The sequence below is a fragment of the Nipponia nippon genome, unplaced genomic scaffold, assembly GCF_047370975.1.
Source record: "Nipponia nippon isolate SJK-2023a ecotype South Korea unplaced genomic scaffold, ASM4737097v1 scaffold_2, whole genome shotgun sequence".
NCBI lineage: Eukaryota > Metazoa > Chordata > Aves > Pelecaniformes > Threskiornithidae > Nipponia > Nipponia nippon.
Window position 1 is genome coordinate 118,809,352 of NW_028262336.1, and position 21,949 is coordinate 118,831,300.

At 40.4% G+C, this 21,949-nt stretch overlaps 1 protein-coding gene across 4 annotated transcripts; it reads left to right on the forward strand.

Annotated features, from left to right (window-relative positions):
* The first annotated feature begins 1,680 nt into the window (after positions 1-1,680).
* On the forward strand, positions 1,681-20,234 carry CCDC82 (coiled-coil domain containing 82). 4 transcript variants are annotated; one of them, XM_087758296.1, is made up of 9 exons: positions 1,681-1,817; positions 2,497-3,049; positions 3,709-3,925; positions 5,098-5,190; positions 7,298-7,422; positions 8,268-8,438; positions 14,902-15,087; positions 15,651-15,746; positions 18,684-20,234. In XM_087758296.1, exons 2-8 carry the CDS (start codon positions 2,504-2,506, stop codon positions 15,714-15,716), a joined length of 1,404 nt encoding a protein of 467 aa, XP_087614422.1. In that variant the 5' UTR covers positions 1,681-1,817; positions 2,497-2,503; the 3' UTR covers positions 15,717-15,746; positions 18,684-20,234. The 4 variants fall into 4 exon arrangements, with proteins under 4 accessions (XP_087614422.1, XP_087614419.1, XP_087614421.1 ...); XM_087758295.1 differs by lacking the exon at positions 18,684-20,234 and adding an exon at positions 2,162-2,298 and having other exon boundaries at positions 1,724-1,817; positions 15,651-18,281; XM_087758293.1 differs by lacking the exon at positions 18,684-20,234 and having other exon boundaries at positions 15,651-18,281.
* Positions 20,235-21,949: the final 1,715 nt, after the last annotated feature.

The window sequence follows — 21,949 nt, forward strand, 5'->3', positions numbered from 1 at the left end:
TTCACGCCTTTTATCACTAGGTGGCGACGTCAGAAGGAAGAAAAGCGATGAAGACCAGGGACGGAGCAGCACCCCGAAATGCTGATTTCCACCACAGGTTGGAGGAAGCATTAAATCCTGGGCAAACCCTGATCCGTTTATTTCTTTGAAAATTCACTGACTTTAAATTTAAAGCAATTAAAAGAAATGTCAGCCCAGGACTATAAATCCCTTAATGCAATATAATCCTTGAATTATGACCATTCTAATCCTTGCAATATAAACATTTTGGTGGGAATTCAACCCACCATCTACATAAACACCTGTCCACACCTCTTCACCACGTGAAATCCATAGCAGTGCTATGCAAATAAGATGAGAAAGAATTGTCTTTCATTTCCAGGTATTTATTCTCCTTGTGGTTTCATTACCACCTATTTTTAAAGAAATACATGGAGATGTTTACAAGGTCTTGTTAAAACAGTACAAAAAAACATCAGCAGAATGAGTTCCAAGGTAGCAGCAGTTTTCTACCACAGACCAAGCAAAGCAGAGCAAATTTAAGACACAAATCTTATTAAAATGCATCTGTAGGAGTATTAGCTCTGAACAGATTCCAACATCCTATTCAATGGACATTTTAAGCAGAAAAACACCAGAAGCTCATTAATTGTAAATGTTCATATTTTCCTATATACACATCCAGAAAATGTCTTGTTCTTGGAGCAGCTAAAGTAGTGCAACTTACTTCCTTATGAATTTATTGTACCCTCCATCTCCCAAACTCCTCTGCTGCAATACTCCCACGTTCCCCTGTGACCAAGACAACATTCAGGCCACCTCCCCATCCCCTAACCTCCAGTTTTGGGGTTCCCGCCTAAGGGCCAGCCCCAGCTGAGAGCAGCACGCATGCTCAGCGATTCGGTGCATGCTGTGAAGTTACTATTACCAAGAAAAAGAGCCCTGTGCTGAGCTCGCAGGTCTCTTCTCAAGCACCAGCACTCGCAGGACCTCTCTATGTCACCCAGCCTCTGATTTTCCACATGGATGTAGCACGAACCACAGAGAACCAGAGCCCTTGGCGTGCTCCTGCTGCTGGCTGAGGCCCAACGAGGAGCTGCAGGCACTGTGCCCAAAATGTGATCTACAGACACCAAAGAAAGTGGTGTTTTCTTCTAAGAGGCCCACGGAGGATGGGTGGGCTGGCAGAGGCGTTCCCAAGCATGGCCACCACTGGGATTTCTGGTCTGGCTGGGCCCCAGCCTGGCACCCCCAAAACATCCCCATAGCTACAGCTGCCACAACCTGCTTTCATGTCCCCCACCATCTGGGGATTGAACACAATAAATCTAGCAGGTTTGTTCCCAAGGCCGCAGGGAAGAAGAGTGCTGGCAGCTCTGAAGAAGCTGCTTTGGCAGGGTAAACCTCAGGCCAGGCCGCTCCTCAGTGACCAGCCACTGGTGGTGGTCACTGGTAGCCCCCTTGGGGAGGTGCCGTACCTCACAAGCCTCCACAGATTTTCCTCAGGAACGCACCTAGGGCGAGCAAAAATGCGATCACAGCTGAACCACCACACTCCAACGCTACTTGAGACCTGCCGGCTGAGGCGCGGGACGGGCTCGAACCCGCCACCTCGGCCTCTCCAGCACCGCGCGCCAACCCGCGGACCCGGGCACACCACGTGACACACCTTCCACCCCGCCGCGGCCCGCCAGCACTTCCGTAAACGTTGCGGGAGCTGAGTGACAGAGCGCGGCGGCCAATCGCGGCGCGCGGTGCGGCGGGGGGCGGTAGTCTCTGCTCAGCGGCTCCGGCGCTGGACCGCGGGAACGTTAACGGTAAAAGTAACGGCTGCTGCGCGAGCTGCTGAGGGGCAGGGGGAGGCGGGGGGGCCTGTGTGTGGCATGGCCGCGGGGGCGGGCGGGATGAGCTCTGCTGGCCCGGGCCCGGGCCGCTTTGTAGGGTCGGGAGCGGGCCGCGACGGCGGGGCGCGGTTCGCCTCAGGGCGCCTCCGCCGCGTCGGGTCGTGCTGCGGGGCGGGCAGGTGGGGGTGGGCCCGGCGGCCTGTGTGGGGTGGGCCCTCCCCAGCCGAGGGCAGCGGCTGTGGGCGCCGGCCCGCTCCTCAGTGAGGCCTGCTGATGATGATCCTGAACGAGCGATGCACGCTGCTCCTCGGGAGCAGGCAAGCTCTCTGCCTCAGCTATGGGCTTCCAGCGTTGGAGGGGATGATGGGATCTGTAGCTGCACTTCAGACCTGATTTTTCCAGTTCATTCACGCTGGATGTGGGCAGTTCTGCTCTTCTACAGTTTTTGAGTCAGGTATATCCCCTTCAGAAGTTCTTGTGCATGCTTAATTTTGTTTGGTGTTCATTTCTCTGTGTGTCTCTTAATAACGATATTGTTAAGTCACAAGTGTATGTAACAAAATATGCATGCCCTTGTACTTTTTTTTTTTTGAATGGCATAATGTAATAAGTGCTTTGTTTTACTGGTTTATATTTTGGTGTGTTGTCACAGCCTTCCAATGGAGATAAAAGCAGTTGTCAGAAGGTACGAAACAAGAAATAAGACAGCAGGAACAGAACTGTCATCCAAATCCCGAGTTGATTGGAGACGCACTAAAAGGGAGCTCATACTACTTGACAGCAACGATGAATCCTCATGTACCTCTGAGGAGGAAGAGCCTACCACATCAGAAGATGAAGTAGATGAAAAAGACGAAACTGTTGTGAAGAACAGCCTTTCAGATCAGGAAGAGAAAAGCCATGATGGGGAAGTAACAGAAGATGGTGAGGATGAGTGCATTGTGCCTGGGAAGCGTAAAAGGTTGAACACCTCTGTCTTGTATGACAGTGATGACAGCGAGGACAGCGATATACTTGTTAGAAAAGTTTTTGCTAAACGTCACTGTATAATGGATGAAGATGAGAGTTCTGAAGAACAGCAAACTGATGAAACCTGCCTTACAGAAAATGTTTCTACTAATAGGAAACAGAAAGTGTTTGCAAAATTGAAAGAACTTGCAAGACAAAGAGCAACTCGGACATCCTGCAGCAGTGAAAATTGTGAGGTCTGGATTTTATCTTTGAAATTCAATCACAGAAAATACTGAATGTACGGGAAGGCGAAGCCTAACAGATATAAATCAGTGGGGTTTTATTTATTTTGTGTTGGTTTTTATTCATGAGAAATCAGTAGTTCTGTCACATTTTAACAGTTGTCATATTAACTAGATAAAAATATTGACTGCTGAAAACCTTTATCTTGAGTTAAATTTTAATCACTGAGGATTTAAGAATTCCCTTTCATTTGCTCTTTCAGGCATTCTGATGACTAAGCAGCTTAGAACGCAGGTATCTATCTTCTCTACGTAGTCAGAAAGGAAAAACTTCTTTATCGTTCCTTTTTTTCCGTAAAGAAGAGATGCATGAGAGGACTATCAAATTATTTTTATCAAGAAGCAAAATGCCTGCTGAAGTAACTTAGAGATCTCATGTTAGCTTAATTCCTACAAATAGACTGAAGAGAGGTACAAGGAGATGGCTGATTTAAAGCTGAAAGTAATTATCACCTAGTACAGAATGATGTATTTTTTGGAAACATTGTTTCTTGTTAATTGAACAGATGGTGTTATTAGGAGGTCAAAAATCTTATCCAGTATATGTAGCATTTCGTCAGTGCAAATACTGAAAATTCTTGTGTTTGAAATACTTTTTAAAATTTAACTAGGATTCTAATGGTGAAGCAGAAGAGGAACCACTCTGTTACTTGCCCCTCACACCAACAGAAGGTAGTGAAACAGACAGCGACAGCATGAAAGATTTTATAGTAGAGGAAGAAGAAGATGATGATGACAACACAGAGCATGTGAAGAATGAAAACCAGCCACAACAGAAGGAACTATATACATCAAATAGCGAGTTGCTGGAATACTATGTCCCACACTGTAAGATCAAAATTAGTGACAATTCTATATGTATAACTTGCTTATAGTGCTGTGATGAATATTAATGGACTGTAAATACAAATACTATGCAATAGGATGTGATACTTTAAACGGAGATTTCTAAAAAGCTTCAATTTATTGTGGAAGTACTCTGATTTCCATAGTGAACTTTTACAGTCTTTCTGTATCTCATTAAAGGGAGGGTATAATTTGGGGGGAAGGAAGGGAAACGCTATTGCACAGATTTTTTAACTTGGTCTGATTTAGGATGAAGTAAGCTACCTATGATGCAGTCATTCCTGTGGAGACCTAAAAGCATCATACTCCATCTTGTCATATATGCTACGAGCAGCTATGTTACTTCTAGCCAAATTCTGTTCTGGAGAGTGATGTAAAATTCTTGTCATGAGTTTGGGGTTTTGGGGGCTTGGCATTTTTTTTATTTTAATGTATTTTTATTCCATGGCAGTGAGACTTGGGAGCACAGGTCTATAGGGGTTTCTGAATTCACTGGTCAATTTCAGCCAAACTGCACAGAGTGAGAAAACTTTTCAAGTTGATCTTTTATGAAAACTGGTATCTGGATGGAGCAGAGAGATTTGAAACAGAACTTTATGCTAGTTCTCTTCTTCCATATTTTGTTGTTCAGAAGCAGGTATGTACTCACTGGACAGTCAGCGCTAGTGTAGATGGTCACAAGCATTTGTGATATTTCTTCCCCAGTAAAGACCTGAGCAGAATTGTGTGTATTTGAAAGAAAGTTAGAAAAAAGAAAAAACAAACAAACAAAAGAACCCCATAATCCTGGCCTTCTCTGGTTTGCATTATTTCCTGCTATTCGTAGAACAAATTCTCTTCTTTTAGTGTTTGTAGCTCTTACTGTGGGCTATTCGTGCTGAAAGGACATGTGACTTGAGGATGCTAAAATTCATCCAGATCATTGGGGTGAGAAGCACTATTTAAAGGCAAGGTCTTAAGGGTGTGGATGTTGTACATTGAAATTATTTTAAAATCCATATTTAAATGACTTCAAAATTCTAAATTTACAATAATGGGGAAAAAAAAAGAGTTATTCTTACAGGACTTTTAATATTGCTTACATCTTTTTTTTTCTCTTTTTTTTGCTTTTTTTTTTTTTTTGGTAAATTCTGGTTATATTGCTTTCTTTCCAGTATCTCGCTGTGATCATTATGTACACTTCAAAAGAATAGTAAAGGCTTTCCTCATAAATGCAATTGATGACACTTTTCTGAGTTCATTATATGGTAAGTAAATTGCATTAAATAATGTAATGGTTCATTCAGAGTTATACGAAGACATTTATTCTAGGGAAAGATGGGTCTCCTGAGTATAGGACTGTGAATCCTGAGATCTGTTCTTGGTTTTGCTGCTGTGTGACTTTGGAGGGGCAGAAATCTATGTGAAAAGGATAGAGTAATCTTGGAAAAATGTGTAGACTTAATTCTTTTAAGCCTAGAAGGCATTCTGAGATGTAGGGAAGTGTTTTTGTGTTACTGATCAGTAGTAACAGTTCCAGCATGAAAGCAAAATTAATTTCAAAGTAGATATCTCATTGAAAACATTGCAAGGTCAGGTGATTTGTCAAAATGTTGTGTGCTTCATAGATTTTTCTGATGAATTTGATAGATAAAAAATAATTTTAGTTATGGAGATTACTCCATATCTGATTTTTTTTTTTCTTTTCTTTTTTAACATTTGTGCTTTCAGATAAAACAAATAAATTTCAGCTGCAGTCAGTACTTCTTGTCTTGTTCTTGCTGAGGAAGTGCTTTTTGGCATTTGGCCTAGCGGGGCTGAATGGCAACCTCACATGTAGTTTCCAAAGCGCTGTAAAGGTGGGATTAATGAGAGGACTGTCAGTGTCAACAAAGTGCCAAAGAGAGGAAGTTTTGGTGTCATCAGGAGCTAAGAGGGAATGGAGAAACTGAAGTAAAGGCTGTGTATTCTCGGAGCTAAAAATGTATTTCAGCTACCACTGCTAGTTCGTTCAGGTGTTAGTTTTGTTTTGTTTTACCAAGTGAAAACAAGCTTATGAAAAGTAATAAGTAAACTTTGCCAGTTTCATGTTGTAATAGCTTCCTTCTATTTCAAATTGTATCTGCTCTACAAAACTAACAACTTATTGCCAAGGTGCTGGAAGTAGATCAGCTATGCAGGTGAGTTGGAGGTTGTATTCTGTCTTTCTGAAGAACATTGTATAGTATGAACGTAGCCTATAGCATTACAAACATATATTTTTATAACACACACTGGGTCTTTCTGAGTTAATGTAAGTGAATCTGTTAATTAGTTTGAATCAAGTATTAGAGTTCAGACTTGCTTTTTATTGTGAGGGATTTTTTTATGGTCTAGCACAGTCTCTTCAAGCTTTTATTATAGCTGATTTACTGAAAATGTATGTGTAAAGCGTATACAGAAAAACAATTAATTGTAATTGTGGTGGCTATAACAATAATGACAATTAACTGTTTTTATATAGAAAGCTAGATAGCCAGTGGTCCTTCTTGGTTCTGTTTCTTTTGCTTGAGTAAGTATTTGGAAGTACTTATGCTGCCTAACTTGAGGCATCTGACTGAGCTGGTGAAGTGTAAAGGTCAGTTTCTGTGTGTTCTTTGTAAGTAACAGAGAGAGTTGTCAAAATTTCTCCTGTGAAGCAGCTATTATGGATCATAATAGAAAATGTATTCAGTAATAATTTTTAAAATAATTCATAGTGCTTAATATGCAGATTCATAGAATCATTAAGGTTGAAAAAGACCTCTGAGATCATCGAGTCCAACCGCTAACCTAACTGCCTGGTCCACCTCTAAACCGTGTCCCTAAGCACCACATCCACACCTTTTTTGAATACTTCCAGGGATTGTGATTGCACCACTTCCCTGGGCAGTCTGTTCCAATGCCTCACCACTCTCTCCATGAAGAAACTTTTCCTAATATCCAACCTAAACCTCCCCTGGCGCAGCTTCAGGCCGTTTCCTCTCGTCCTATCACTCGTTACTAGGGAGAAGAGACTGACCCCCACCTCACTACAACCTCCTTTCAGGTAGTTGTAGAGAGCAATAAGGTCTCCCCTCAGCCTCCCCTTCTCCAGGCTAAACAACCCCAGCTCCCTCAGCCTCTCCTCATTAGACTTGTGCTCCAGACCCTTCACCAGCTTCGTTGCCCTTCTTTGGACGCGCTCCAGCACCTCGATGTCCTTTTTGTAGTGAGGGGCCCAACACTGAACACAGTACTCGAGGTGCGGCCTCACCAGTGCCGAGTACAGGGACACAATGTCTTTGAAAATTTTATTTGAAGAAACTTGTACAACATAGGGTGGGCAGCAAATTAATAATGACTCTCACTCAACAGATGGAACAAGACAAAAGAAGTATGCGCAAGATATGTTGCTCTCGCTTCATTATTTGGATGACCGCTTCATTCAGCCTCGTCTTGAGAACTTAATCTCTAGAAGTCGCTGGAAAGATCGATACAAGGTATGTAGCTTCTACTTTAAATAGTGAAGTGGGGTCTAAATCATATTATTACTGACAGATTTTTTTTTTAATACTGTAATTCTCAGTAAAGGTACAATAATCGCTATAATTATATATACTTTTTTAATAGAAAATCATTGTTCTTTACCTTATGTAACTTGTTTTGATACTTACAAATATCAGAAGTATTTTATGTGTTTATAACCAGATATTTAGGTAACAGAACAGAATCTGTTCTCGGTTACCTGACTGCTTTTCCTGCTAACTTCAGCAGATGACTTTTTGAGGATTTTTTGTGACTCGCTAAGTGTTCTAGCAAAATTTCTTCCCCCTCCCCCAGAAAGATAAACCAGTATGTTCATAATGAACCTTCTACTACTTAAAAAAGATGAAGTCAATATACAGTAGCCTAGTCATGGTATGTGAATTGCTAGAATAGTATTAGTGGGATAGGTGTGGTGATCTAATTATCACTGCAATAAAGGAGTATGGCCAGTGGAGAGATACAGTGTATTTATTTGAAGTAGACCAACTGATACAGTTGCACCCCCACCCCCTCCAGGAAAGAAAAAAAAAGATATGAGAGAAAAATAAGTGCCAGGATGCAGGAGCCATTCGTTAGGTCTGAAGCCGAAAGAAAGAATTAATGAACTAGAACTGAGTGAAGTGTTGGAAAATGATTGAGAAGGTATATGTTCACAACTGAATGGTGAAAGACTTCAGATTTTAATCTCTTTGGTTTCTCTTGCACTAATTTTTTGTGAGTATAGAGTACCCGGCAGCCTATTTGAGGCACCTTTCAGTTTATGGAGATTCTTTAATGTTATTTGAAATCTGTTTTTCAGGAGCGTGTGGATTGTTACCCAGATGTTCGCATAATCTTGAAAAATCCAAAAAATGTGTCTTGTCAGGCCTGTGAATTGAATCGGTATTGTAAGTTTAATGTGCTGCTCTCTGGAAAGCTTTATAATAGTAGAACTTTGCAAGCAGATGACTTCATGTCAGATGACAAGCAGGTAACTTCAAACAACCACCCTTTATAATTATTTTTGAGCTTTGTCTAGTGTTACAGAAAATCATACAAAGAACAGAAATCTTATCAACATATCTAATGTCTATAATGCTAGAGGCAAGAGTTAAGCTACTGTACTTCCATTTCTAAACCCTATTAATTTTTAAAATATGAGGACCATTTTGCAGTTTGGAGGAGCATAGTCTTGGATTTAGCTAGGAATTATGAAGGAAGTTCCTGTGAAGCTTAAAAGGATGAATAGAGGCATTCCCCTCTGCCCCCCACCCCATCCTTTCTTATATCTTGGGAAAGAGGTAATGAAAAGTATCCTCAAATAAACCTAACTTTTATGAAGAAAATAAATCTGATGTTTTTCTGTGACCTTTGTTTGTGCCTGCATCACAGTGATCGGCGTGCCATTTCCTCCCTACTTTTGCCACTTAATATTAGTACCTGATGCAGCACATGTACTTGCACTGCAGTAAGCGCTAGTAAGTACACCGAACCATGAGTTGGGCTTCATGATAAAAAAGATAAAGGGCTCTAAGACATACGATAGGGTTTATTGATAACTCTTGCCTTCAAGTCAAAATTGACATTTCCCTCAATTTTTCCTCTGCTTCAAATCTCTACAGTCTGAGTCTCATCCAGGGCAAGAAGGAAACTCTAGGTACATGGCGTCCTACACATCCTACTCAGCATGCTGGTCTTCTGTGGTGCATGGGGAGGCAGTCTGAAACTGTGCATCAAAGAGGCTGACAGCACACATGAGGATTCACATACTAACCAAAGTGCTAATACGAGCACTCAATCAGTTATTTCTAAAGTAGTTTTTTGTTTTGTCAGAGAACATTTAATAGAAGATTGAAAATCCTAAAGCAGATGTGTATCTTAAAGACAGGAAAACCAGTGGTAAAGAAATGACACAACTGATTGATGCTCTGAACATGCCTGGCATTCCTGGTTTTCACCAAGTACCTGAGAAATACCATGACTTTTTTTTATCTTGACTAGATCCTGTCTCTGTATGCCAGGAGTCTGAGGCTTTAAATCAAGAATGATACTTGCCTCTGATTTACATATATTCTAAACATCAGAATGCCTTTTCACTGAAATTAGATCACTTGAAAGCCCTTTACCTTTGTGTGTGCCTATAATGCCCTTAAGAATTTCCCAGCAGAAATCTTGCATTGATTAGCTTTCAGAAACATTATAGAAGTAACTTTCTGTGTAATGGACAATCATCTCCATTGAATGATGGTGTTTTCTATTTTCTTGCAAGTAAGGATTGTTCTACATTGGGTCACTAGGCTTGCTAATTCTGTGCCTACTATGCCTCTAGCATTTGGAGTGTCCATGTGCACTCCAACAGTTCTTGTTTGCTCTAGGTCAGAACACTGAGTGAAACAGTGCCACTGTCATTCTAACAGTCCAAGTGCAGCCTAGTCAGAATTTACTGCTTTGCTCTTCAGATTTTTTCACATCTACTATTTCCCATGTAGCTATTCACTCAGGACAAAATATCTTGACATCTCAGTTGCATTGACGCTTGAATTGCTGATCTCCTCTTGAGAAGACTTGTTCCTAACTACTTCAATACATTTTATTAGAGCCTTTTTCTCATTACTGCATTATCAGAACTACTTGTCCAAACTAGAAAACGTTTCCATTTGGGTAGTCTTGGATCTTTTTCTCACTCAGTTGTCTCTACTAGCACATTTTGGATTAAATTATATTTTTGAAATGAAACACATCTTTCACGTTGTTACATGATGTTGCACTAGGCAGTCATTTTAGGTGACCTGAGCAGTCAATTTTGTTATATTGCACAGCTGAGACTTTTGAAGACCTTGACTCTTAAGGACCTGGGTGTTCCTAATATTTAGGGATCTTCCCTTCAAATTTACAGCTACCAGTAATTGTTATGATTAGGTATGCATGTGGCCTTCTTAAGTAATGTAATTCATGACCTCTTATGATAAAGCACACTATCTGTCAAGAATAGAATATTGCCACAGTTGTGTACCAAGCTGATATCCAAGTTCTGCCTTTCTTCCCTTTCAGGAGGCTTATATATTCCTTTTCTTTGTGAGTGTAAAAGAATTTTTGAATACAGCTGAAGTTCCTCACAGTATTTGCTAAAAAGAAAAAAGCGTCAGAACAAGTTGTATTTACAATATATTTTGAAATGTGGTATAATAGGATTTCTTATATAAAAATAAAGTGAAGCCCTCATCAAACTGGAAGTACACCTTACTGAAGCTCAAGCCTATATTGGTTGGATGTTCGCAAATATTCTTGGAGATTTGAGGGGTGTCAGTGTGATTATCATTATGTCATCATATTGGGCTCTGCGTGTAATGCGGAATCTAGGAAAACCTGTGCCACAGTTTTTTTTTAATAGATTACAGACCCTTCTGAGCAGCAGTTGTTAATACTCTGTTTTGATAAGTCTTGTCTGTGCATGATAGTTAAGAGAGCCAGGCTTTCCCAGCAAGGCTTTTCCTTTTTTTCTGTTTATTGCAGCAAAACAGTTAAGTCCTTGGCAATCATACTAGCACTGATACTGCAGTCCATCTTACAGTCATTATTCTTCCTTACATGCACATCTCTAAATGGAGATCACTAATTTAAAAATTTTCAGTTTTTCGTGGGAAGTGTGTGCCTTACCTAACCAGAAAGAATAGGTGAACTAGCACAAGAATTTAATCTTTACTCAACTTCCAACTTAACTGTGGAAATAACAGTAGCAGTTCCCTCACTGCTGTCCAAACATTGTCCTACACAAAGCATTGGCTATTTTTCACTTTGGAAAAAACTTGGAATGTCCTACTGAATATTGAACTAGCTTGCTAGTTCATTTTTGTCTTCTTCAGTTTAACAGTAGAAAATGAGAGCTTTTTTTACCCTGTGTACCCCAGCATCTGGTGAGATACCTGCCATGTGCATGCTCAGTATAGCTCAGGGGCTGCGGAACAGACCCAGGAGAGAGAGTTACTGAGCACTTTCCAGTAATTTTTGATAGCGCCTTTGTAACGCAACATTCATGTTCTTATGGTGACCTGTAACTTAGACTGCTGAAGGTACTGTTCTCAAGTAGTCTTTGAAGTTCTGCTGGCAATGCGTTGATCAACTTGTCCTGCCAATTGAGGAAAAAGAAAGGAGAAAAAAAAAAAAAAAGAGGCACACAGAGCTACATAAAACTGGCACTTCAAGAACTTAATTGACTGAAAGAGAAGGCAGTTCAGCACTGGCAGATCAGATTGAATGGAAACACGTAGTTGGACTATATTCTAAAGTTTTATTTGAAAATACCCAAGAAAAGTGAATGTGGAGAGAACAAAACCAGACCTCCAACCCTCTTCTTCTGCATAAAACTTTGCTTTTCTCTCGTCTCTGAAGTATTCTGCTTTGCCAGTAAAAAGAGAAGAGAAACAGCTGTTCCAGTTTTGCTTAGGCTTCCAGTGATTGTTCCGTCTGTAGCTGCCAATTCTCATTCCTCCACAGTCAGGAAGAATCAAAGAGTTTAAGGTATAGGTGTCCCCCACACTTCTTTGCTCCTGGGTCACCTGGGTTATAAACTGTTTTCTACTGTCAGTCTTGGTGTTCTACTTCTGTTTATAATCACGCTTAAAGGACATGGATTCAGTCACTACATGGTGTACTATTGTCAGGCTATGCTCCCGCATTCCATACAAAGTGATTTAACACAACTTTGGCTGATGTGGCCAGCTTGAGTAGATAAGTTAAGCATTAGGACAGAGTCACTGAGAACTGCAAGAGGAAAAAATTAGAATGAACGCAGTACTGAGATTCTTTCCAAAGCTGCATTCTGAAATAGCATTGTATTTTTAGACAATCTTTCTTGCTTTAAAAATGCAATACATAATTACGTTATACAATATTTAGCTATTTGCCTCTGTCATTTCTCCAATGTAGAAATACTTTACACCTCGCATATAAATGAACTATGAAACTCATTGTCACAAGATACTTTGGAAGATAAAAGTGTTAGTGGGTCCCAAAAGGGATTAGACAGGTTCTCGGGGAAGCTTCTTCTACACTATGGAACATGATAGCTGGGATGATACAGACTGTCTGAACTGTTGACTGCTAGAAGCTGTATGGTAATGTTATGATCATTCTCGTGTTTGTCCTGCATCTTATACGAACTTCCTAAGTATCTCCTGCTAGCTGTTGCCACAGGGGAAGAACCAGGCCATCAGTTGATGCAAGATGGTATCTTCTATTTTACATCACATGGTGTTCCAGATGCCACACCTCATTGCTTGGGATACTTGGAAAGTTATGAAATGCTCTGTGAGACACTGCAGCTCAGTTCTTGGTTGTTTCAGTATTTGAAATGGCACTTCTGGAAATTTGAGTGAATCAAGGGTATGCATTGGTTGGTAGGTCTTGCACTTCAGAAGCACCTATCGCACCAAACACAAGCCTTAGCTTTTCAGTTTTCGGGAGAGTAGAAAATGGAGCTGCATGTAGGTACCTGTACATGATCAGTAGAGAATTACAATATAGAAATAGGAATTTTTTTATCTCAAGATGGTTAAAATTTCAGTTAATAACCATCTGCTTTAGGTCAGATCAAAAGTTCTTTTAAGTGAGTGTGCCTCTTTTGACTTCAGGGATATTACACCTGCTTACATCAGTTGAGCTGCTGGTTAATATATTTAAGAAATTAGGTATATTCTTATATTTAAGAAAATATATAAATAATATGTGTAAATATAAATTTAGTTTATATAATCTTTATAAATATAAATATGCTTTTCTGTTACTGTCATCGTCAGTAGAGACTGCTAGTGCTAGGTTGTATAAGTAGGTCAGGTGTTTTGGGGAACTGCTCACAGAGGCAAACGTTTGGTCATGCATTTGGAAAAGCTTCCTGAAAATGCGGGTTGTAAGCATTAATAAAACTTAACCTTCTCATAATTTCAAAGAGTATTCAGATTATTACCAATGGCAGCAATAAAGAGTATCATTATTTTGGCTCACAAGAGATCAATTTGCAATATATAACATGGTTGTTTTTTGATATATGTGCATGTGATCTGAAATAGCAATATAATTGCAGCTTGCATTACTGATGCAAAGAACTTTAACCTTTAGCCATTTACCTGCTTGTTATTCGCAAAGGTGTGATAAAACATCAATCCAAAACAATGCTGCCCTTGAAGGACAAGTTGATGGGGTCTATTTTCAGTAAAACTAAATCAGTTTCTCCTGTATGTGTCAGGAGCTGAATTTCTTTATACATGCATTAAGTATGTTGCTTTTGAGTGTAGAAAACCTGACCTCCAAAAACCCAGCCAGATGTAGATTTCTTACCTGGTAGGCTTTGTCTCCGTGGGTTAGAGTAGTAATCGGTGCACCTGTGGGTCACTTACAGGGGATAGATTCCTTTTCTGATTTGCCATTGTATGTACTTGAACTACTTCTCTTGTAGAAAAGGAACAAAACTTACTCTTGTGAAACGCAGGATGTCCTTATAGGCAGATGAACTTTGCCTCTTTCTCCCTCCCCACACCTCCAGTTTCACATATTCTTAGTGAAGATTTAGGATTGCCAAAGATTTTTGTAAACAATATATTATTCAGTATTTTCAGGTAAACACCTTCACTGCTTAACATCTTTGTATAAAATCTGAGTTCAAGATACGTGCAAATACTTGCCTGTATTTAATGCTAGCGCTGATAGATGGTAATGAATCTACTCTAATCCATGCTCTGATTATGTATTTATATGCATATTTACCCTTTGTTTATCTATAAATACTGCTGTAAAGAAAATTGTTAAACAAGACAGTTCTGTCTTTTCTGCATGGAAATTGTAGAAGTAACACTGGTAATAACTGGGAGATGCAGAGGCTTTGATTTCTACAGCATTATGGCCTAGCTATACCTCCCAGACAGTACATTTTATTTTTATGAAATCCAATCTCTCTATATATTTATGAAATATATGTTTCTAGGCATGTGTCTATTTGTATTCGTATGTATTTCTTGAAGAAATATTGAATATTATTCAGTCTACAAAATGCTAGAGCTGGTATTTCATGTCCCTAGGAAGTACTACATATGAAGCAAAAGTAATCAAATAATTTCTCTTCCTCTGCTTTCACAATATGGTGGCTGTCTAAAGCGTTAGTGATTTTGTAACAGAGTTCCACCAAGAGATAGGAAAGAGTACCAATTATGCACATGGTTGTGTTTGTAAGAAAACAGTACTGATAAGCTGCCAATGCATAGACTTGCTGGCTGCCTGCTTGTTCAAAAATTGTTCTGCTGTGGCTGTGAAAACTACACGGTTTTGCACTGATTTTATGCATGTAGTGTCATTCTGTTTATTTCATTATTCAAAAAATCTTCCTAGACTGACTTAGCCATTCTTTATATTGTGAAGACAATCACAGTTCTATCAGAGAGAATGATTTGTTCGCTTTGGCCTAGGTTTTGAAGGTTGGCGTGGTGTGTGCAAATCGTACAAGAGTTTACCATAATTTGAAGCACTTCAAATACAAGTTGTATGTGGATTGCAGCTCCCTTACTGAGCTGGATGGTGTTGAGGATGAGCCAGTCAAAGACACAGTCGAGCGGCTTTTCAGCCAGTTGGAAGATACTGGGTGGATTCAGAAGGTACGACTGAGTTATTTGATGTATCCGTTTCCAAGTAGATAAAAGTAAGCTGAGGTAAAATGTCTGATTTGATTGGTCAGTTCTGAATTACTGGGCTTCAGTAATATAACTCAGCTTAACCATTCATCCACTTCTGCTGACCCAGTCTCTCAAACAGTGGTACGCTGCTGCGTTCACATAGAGTTCGTGTCTACTTTTGACATTAAGCTTTTTGACAGCTGCACGATCTCTGGGCTGTGGTGGGCAGGCTCCTTTTTCATTTGGAAGCAGCAACACAACAAACTCAAGCTGTAACTTAGAAAGATTGGAAACACGTACGTGAGGCACAGCAAGAATATTTTACTCTTCTGTTTAGGCTGAAGTACTGTGAAGTACTCAGAAACACGTTATGAACTATTTTAAGACAACTTGTAGTACAATTGCATTTAGCAAGCTTTGAGATGTCATTGCTTCTGAATTGTTATTGGCGTGCTCGTTAATGTACTGAAGAAAAAGAAAAAAACAGTCTTGTAATTCAGTTATTAAACATTGATAAAACAATACAGGTTTTATTTTATTTGCAGAGATATGATGATCTTGAAGACTACATGAATGATGCAGACAGCTTCCAAGAAGAGAAAATGGATTAAGTGGTCATGTAGCTGTTTGAAAGACATCTTGTAAAAATTTGAATGGCCTGCTTTATCTGCATGCACTTTATCTCTGCTTGGTCTTCAAGATTCTTTTTAGGCTGTGGTATACTTAAATCCATATGCCTTTAAACTACTGTTTGAGAATGTGCTGTATCTTTTTTTCTCATCTGTGTCAATAATAACCCAAAGTTTTACCGAATGAGTCCTTCCAGTCTTACTGCATAGGTCTCTAAGTTTCCTTCTGTTCTTAAAAATAACATCTCAATATCTGTTTCCTTGTGAAATAAAACTTCCACCTATTTATACTGAGCTGCATCGTTGTGAAAGTAGGAGATGCTGAGACCTTTTGAAGTAGGTATATTTGGAAAGGTAAGGCTGTGTTACACAAGTGTGTATGACTTGCATCTGACCTTCCTTGTTGCTTGTTATGTGCAAGTAAGTCCAACCATTTAGAATGATAGTTACAATAAACAGGACCCAAATGCAAAGGTCTATTTCCCCTCTGAGGAATTGGTATAGACTGTTGCAAGGCAACAGAGGAAATATTCTGCAGTTCTGACTACATTTGCAGCACAGTAGTTGTTCCTCTCTTTAGAGAGTAGGTGATGAGTCACATTATAGGCGTCATACAGACTGAGTCTGGCTTAGCCATCTAAATGAACACTTGGGCCCACAGTGCTGTCTCTGATAAGCAGCTGGGGCAATTTACTGAGATTTTAAGCATCAAATTATGCTGTGCAAACATAATGGCAACAACTTGCAGTAACTGAAAATTTAAGAGAATGGATTAATGTGGCCATGGAAGATAAGCAAGGAATTCTTCCAGTGTAACTTAACAGAAAGTAGGAGTTACTCAGAATGCATGGCTTACCTGAACTGCATGAAGCCCAAATCAAAGTTCTTTGGGGCGAGGGGAGCAGATTTTTGAGGAGTTGGGAAGGGTTAAGTACTGTGTTGTCCAGTCTGAAAAATCAGACGTGAGCTGTCACTGTGTGCTTGCAGCCCAGAAAGCCAACCGTATCCTGGGCTGCATCAAAAGAAGCGTGGCCAGCAGGGCGAGGGAGGTGATTCTGCCCCTCTACTCTGCTCTGGTGAGACCCCACCTGGAGCACTGCATCCAGCTCGGGGGTCCTCAGCACAGGAAAGATGTGGACCTGTTGGAGCGGGTCCAGAGGAGGGCCACAAAAAAGGTTCAGAGGGCTGGAGCACCTCTCCTGTGAGGAAAGGCTGAGAGTCGGGGTTGTTCAGCCTGGGGAAGAAAAGGCTGCGGGGAGACCTTGTAGCAGCCTTCCAGTACTTAAAGGGGGCTTATAAGAAAGATGGGGACAGACTTTTTAGCAGGGTCTGTAGTGACAGGGCAAGAGGCAACAGTTTTAGACTGAAAGAGGGTAGGTATAGATGGACATAAGGAAGAAATTTTTTCTGATGAGGGTGGTGAGAAGCTGAAACAGGTTGCCCAGAGAAGTTGTGGATGCTCCCTTCCTGGAAGTGTTCAGAGTCAGGTTGGACAGGGCTTTGAGCAACCTGATCTAGTGGAACATGTCCCTGGCCATGATGATCTTTAAAGGTCCCTTCCAACCCAAACCGTTCTATGATTCTGTCCCTGTACTTTGTGCTGCATATAAAATTAATTAGATGTAGCCTAAGATAAGAAGTAGGGCATAGGGTTCTGAATCCAGTTAGGAACTGTTCCTACATCCTGCTGTATGCACATCTCTTTTATTAGTCTTTTGTGGCTGAGCAACCTAGTGAAAGCGAAGATGTTGTTAACACTCTAGATTCTTTTAACACATTGCTCTTGCAGAAGCAAAACTAATGAAACCCAGTTTCTGGTGGATTTGTCCATAAGAAATCCCCGCATTCATTATGCCACGCTACTGGTGAGGGGTATGCTGACTGGCTAGGCAACGGCTGCCAGGCGTATCGCTTAGTGGTGAACATCTGCTGGCTTTTTACCGTAGGAACTGTACCTTACGTTTGTCATTCAGTACCCTTTTTCCAGCGTTCATTGTAAGAAATGAACTGCTTTTATATTTTAAGGGGTTGAAATTCAGCAATGGTTTATATGCTATTAGAGTGAGCTAATATCATCAGTTCTCCCAGGTACCACATGCAGGTACAAGATCTACAAACCAAGATGAAAAATCCCAGTAAACAGATTGAGACTTACTCTCAAGTAAACTTATGCTGAAGATATTATTTCCATACCTTAACTGTGAGATAGATATGTAAATATTCTGAGATTTGATATATCTTATAGCTATCTCCCTGGTTACCAAAGCTGAAGGAAATCTTCTCTGTTCTTTTTCCTTCTTCATCCCTGTTCTTCTGGGAATATTGGTGGGAACACACCCATCAACTTAAAAGTACTCAGGAATCCGTCTCAAATATATCCCTTTTAGGAAAAGTAATGCCCCTTGATGCCCCACTTCTTTCTGTTAACAAAATCTCTGTACACTTTTGTTGGCCTCTCTAGAATAATAACATTTATGTTTGGTGCAACTTTATTCTTACAACAGAAAACTGTTCTGAAATAAATGAGTTTGGTGTCACATAACGGAGTATGCCCTCTCAGAGCCTTCCTGACTGGTCTTAATCTCTGCTACCTTCTGAATTTTCTGAAAACTCTCAAGCCTGTATAATTTTTATTTCAATATTTTGCTATCAAAATGAATGGTCTATTTCTCATTTTGCCACGTTAAACTGTTTGCTACCAACTTAATAAGTTTGGGAAATTTTGGCTTGCTGATTACTGAGAATATTTCAAGAATACATACATTTTGATTGAAAATGAAAATTGGAAAATTGTTCCAGTGATCAGTTTTACTCATTTTTTGATATCTACCACATCCCGGGTCATGTTTCTCACCTCCTCTTTGTTCACCTAAAAGGTGTGAGCTATCTACTTCTTTCGTGTTCCTGCAGGCATTTTTTTCCAGATCTATGTATTTCTGTCTCTAACAGGGACACAAAAGTATCCTGTCAGAGCTTCTTGGAAGGAAGTGCCTCCATAGGTTTACTCATCTTGTCTGTGACATCACCGGTTGGACCAAGAAAATGCCTAGAATTGACATCACTGACTTCTGTTTCAGTAGGAAACTGATATTTGATTTGGCTTGGCAGGGGCTGACATAATGTTTGTGTGTGTGGAGTCTCTCTTAAACTTTGATATTCCCCTCACTGAGACTGGAGGAAGTGATAATATTTCTGTGGCTGTTGTTTTACCTGGAGAGTTTCGACACGGCAGAGAATGTGCAGTATCATTACATCATGTTTACATTTGTCTTCACCACAGGAAATGAAAAGATTGTTTAGAAGACCTGTATATGTAAAAAATGAGATCAAATATTCCAGGACAGGCTGTAAATGCTAGTACTTGTGCAGCACGAAGTACAAAGAGGACTCTTCCCCCCTGAGACTTCCTATGTATAGAAATACTCAGTAAGAATAGTTCTAGCAGAAAAATTCTGTGCAAATATCTAATGATGGGAGAAGTCAGAAATGTGACCAGTCTTTCATACTTCCTTTTCCACATTGGGGAATTTGAGTGGAGTTAGGGGGTGAGAGAATATAATGTTTGTTCTGATAGGACATTTTTAATTGTCTTTAGTGTTAATTTGTGAAGTGGTAGCTCTAATTAAGATAAAGTACCTGTCTCAATGGAACAATGAAGAGAGCTCAGTATGTGGTTAGACTGGGCATGGGTGATTAATGATCATCCTTGGACATTAGTTTCTGTAATATTTCGATAATCTGCTCTAGTTTAAGTTCTGTAACTGGAGACTCTGATAAAGATAAAGCTCACACAAGGTATTGATGCACAGGATCGGGCTTCCTAACGTGAGGTACTTCGGGGAGAAAAGGCCCTTTTCAGTCTATATTCTATATCCAGTTCTTGCAGTGAAGTATGACAAGAAGCGATTTTTCTCCCCTCAGTGTCCCTCAGTTTTTGGAAAGAAAGACATTTGTGGATCAAACGGGATGGTAAACTTCTTTGCTAATAGCAGAGAGCTGTTACTGTCATTTTTTTGACAGTGAAGGCTTCTCCTGTTTCCAAAAAGCAGCTATTTCTAGCAGTTCAGCAGGCAATTACAGGCAATTCCCATGCTTAACTCCTCTAGTTTACTTTTATTTGGATAAATAAAGGCTTGTAGTTTTATCCTTCTTTAAGTCTGTCTGGATAAACAGAGTGGGTGTGTTAGATAAACACATGTAAATACAATACCACTCCAAGAGAAATATCCAGCACACACAAAACAGACTTTATAAAGTTGACTTTCTGATTCTGCTTTGAAAAATAAGAAATAACAATTTCTAATCTGAACTTAGAGGTGAGACAAAAGAATGTAAGAAAGTATGATCTACCAGCAAGGAATAATATGAAAAATATGTGACATGGTATCGAAAGAACCTGATAACAACCCCCTTGATGGCTCCGCTTCCCTGAATAGTTTGTGTGAATTTTGGTATTTTTCTAGGTAATAAAAGTGATGGCGTGGGGTTGTTTTGGTTTGGTCTTTTTTTTCCCTGTTGTTTATTAAATAACATGTAGACACAGTTTCTTTAGATTGCTCTGGGGATTATATTCTTAATTAAAACACTGGTGTGTGTTCAAGATGGCTTATTTTACAGTTTGAACAGAGCGATAATTGCACCCACCTTGTGCCCAGCATTTAAGGACAAGAAAACTGACTCGGGCGCAGTCAGACTCTGCTCCAGGGTTACACAATTTACCAGGTGAGCGGCACGGTACGTGAGCGGCACGGTACGTAAGCCTGCCTAGCGGGGAATACCCCAGGAAACACACGTATGTATAACCGTCATCGTTCAAAATGGCTAAGAACCCCTCACTGAAAAGCAAATAATGGAAACGGCTGAAAATTCAAAGCTCTAGTTTGCAAAATCCTCCACAAGACTGATATTAAGCATGTGCCATTCCGGTAGAGTTAATATAACTTTGAAGTAATTTGATACATGATTTCTAAACACAGATGAATGAGGTATGCGCCTAGATTTAAGCGTGTACTCGAGTTTTTAAGCGACATAGGATCAGTACAGTCTTTTTGTTCCATTTTTGGAAAGTTACTAGCACAATGGGACGTCTATGGTGAGAATTCCTGGCTGTGAACCCAGCACAAGTAAGCGCTTTGCTGATCTGGAAGGGGCTGCCGACTCCGGGAACTCAGAGATCCGACAGCAGGAGTGAATTCACACAGAAAAAATGCTCAAGCATGACAGCTCATACGAGGTTACAATATCGTGTGAAAAGGTCACAAGTTAATGTGGACAGAAGGAAAAAATTAATTAATTATTCAGGATCTGTTACGTTAATGTTTTATCGAGTGTGTTTATTAGAATGCCTATGGCACGAATCGCAAGTGATGTCACGATGATGTTAAGAACCGTTTCCTTTTAAGAAAACTGACAACCAGGCAAACCAAAACCTACAGCGGTATGCAGGGACTGGGAACGTTGGCCAGGGTCTCCTGGACAAAACTTGCAAAGCTGAGGGACGGATTTAGGGTATTTCCTTCCCTGAAACACCAGGGGCAGCATTCGCTGTCTGTTGAGCGAGCGGCCGGGGAGGTGCAGCGCAGCCCCGCCACCGGCCGTCTCTCGCCCCGAGAGGGACCGATTCAACCACAAAACGCCGGAGATGCTCCTTGGCAAGGAGTGACTCTTAAACGCCTGAAGTGAAAACTGAAAAATCTTTGGTTTGAAAGATCATTCTCTGAGCCCTACAAAATCTTGTAGGAGAGGGAGAACTGCTGCAGCTGCCCTGGTACCTGCTGGAGCAGCACCACCGATTTCCTACTCCCACAGCAACTTTGAACACCCCAGCCATGACCGTGTTGAGGACACCCTTGCTTGTTCCCCGTGAGGTTCGTGTGTTACTGTCACACGTGCGCTCTGTGACTGACCTCTCAAACCCAGCAGTGGCACCTGAGCTATGACAAACAAATAAAAGCCCGAGCGAGGCCGGAACCAAAGGTAACATTGTCTATTATTTTACAAACATTAAAATTTCATATTTTTTTCCAACTGTGCCAGCCCATTGTTCTCAACAGATGCATGCTACCGTTATGTACCAAATAATAACCCACTCTTCCTCAGTTGCTCAAGGTTAAACAAAAAAAATCCCTTTTTCCTGTTAGCAATAATGCCTTCCTGTGAGCGCAGCACATCCACAAACCTGGCTTGCCCAGCCCTTGTCCCTCTGTGAAGAATCA

What these genes read in the sequence shown, in the direction of transcription:
- CCDC82 (XM_087758296.1), top strand. Translation starts at nt 2,504, where the DNA reads ATGGAGATAAAAGCAGTTGTCAGAAGGTACGAAACAAGAAATAAGACA. An exon ending in TCATGTCAGATGACAAGCAG is followed by an intron (nt 8,439 to 14,901) that starts GTAACTTCAAAC and finishes GCTTTGGCCTAG; the next exon opens with GTTTTGAAGGTTGGCGTGGT. An exon ending in ATACTGGGTGGATTCAGAAG is followed by an intron (nt 15,088 to 15,650) that starts GTACGACTGAGT and finishes TTTTATTTGCAG; the next exon opens with AGATATGATGATCTTGAAGA.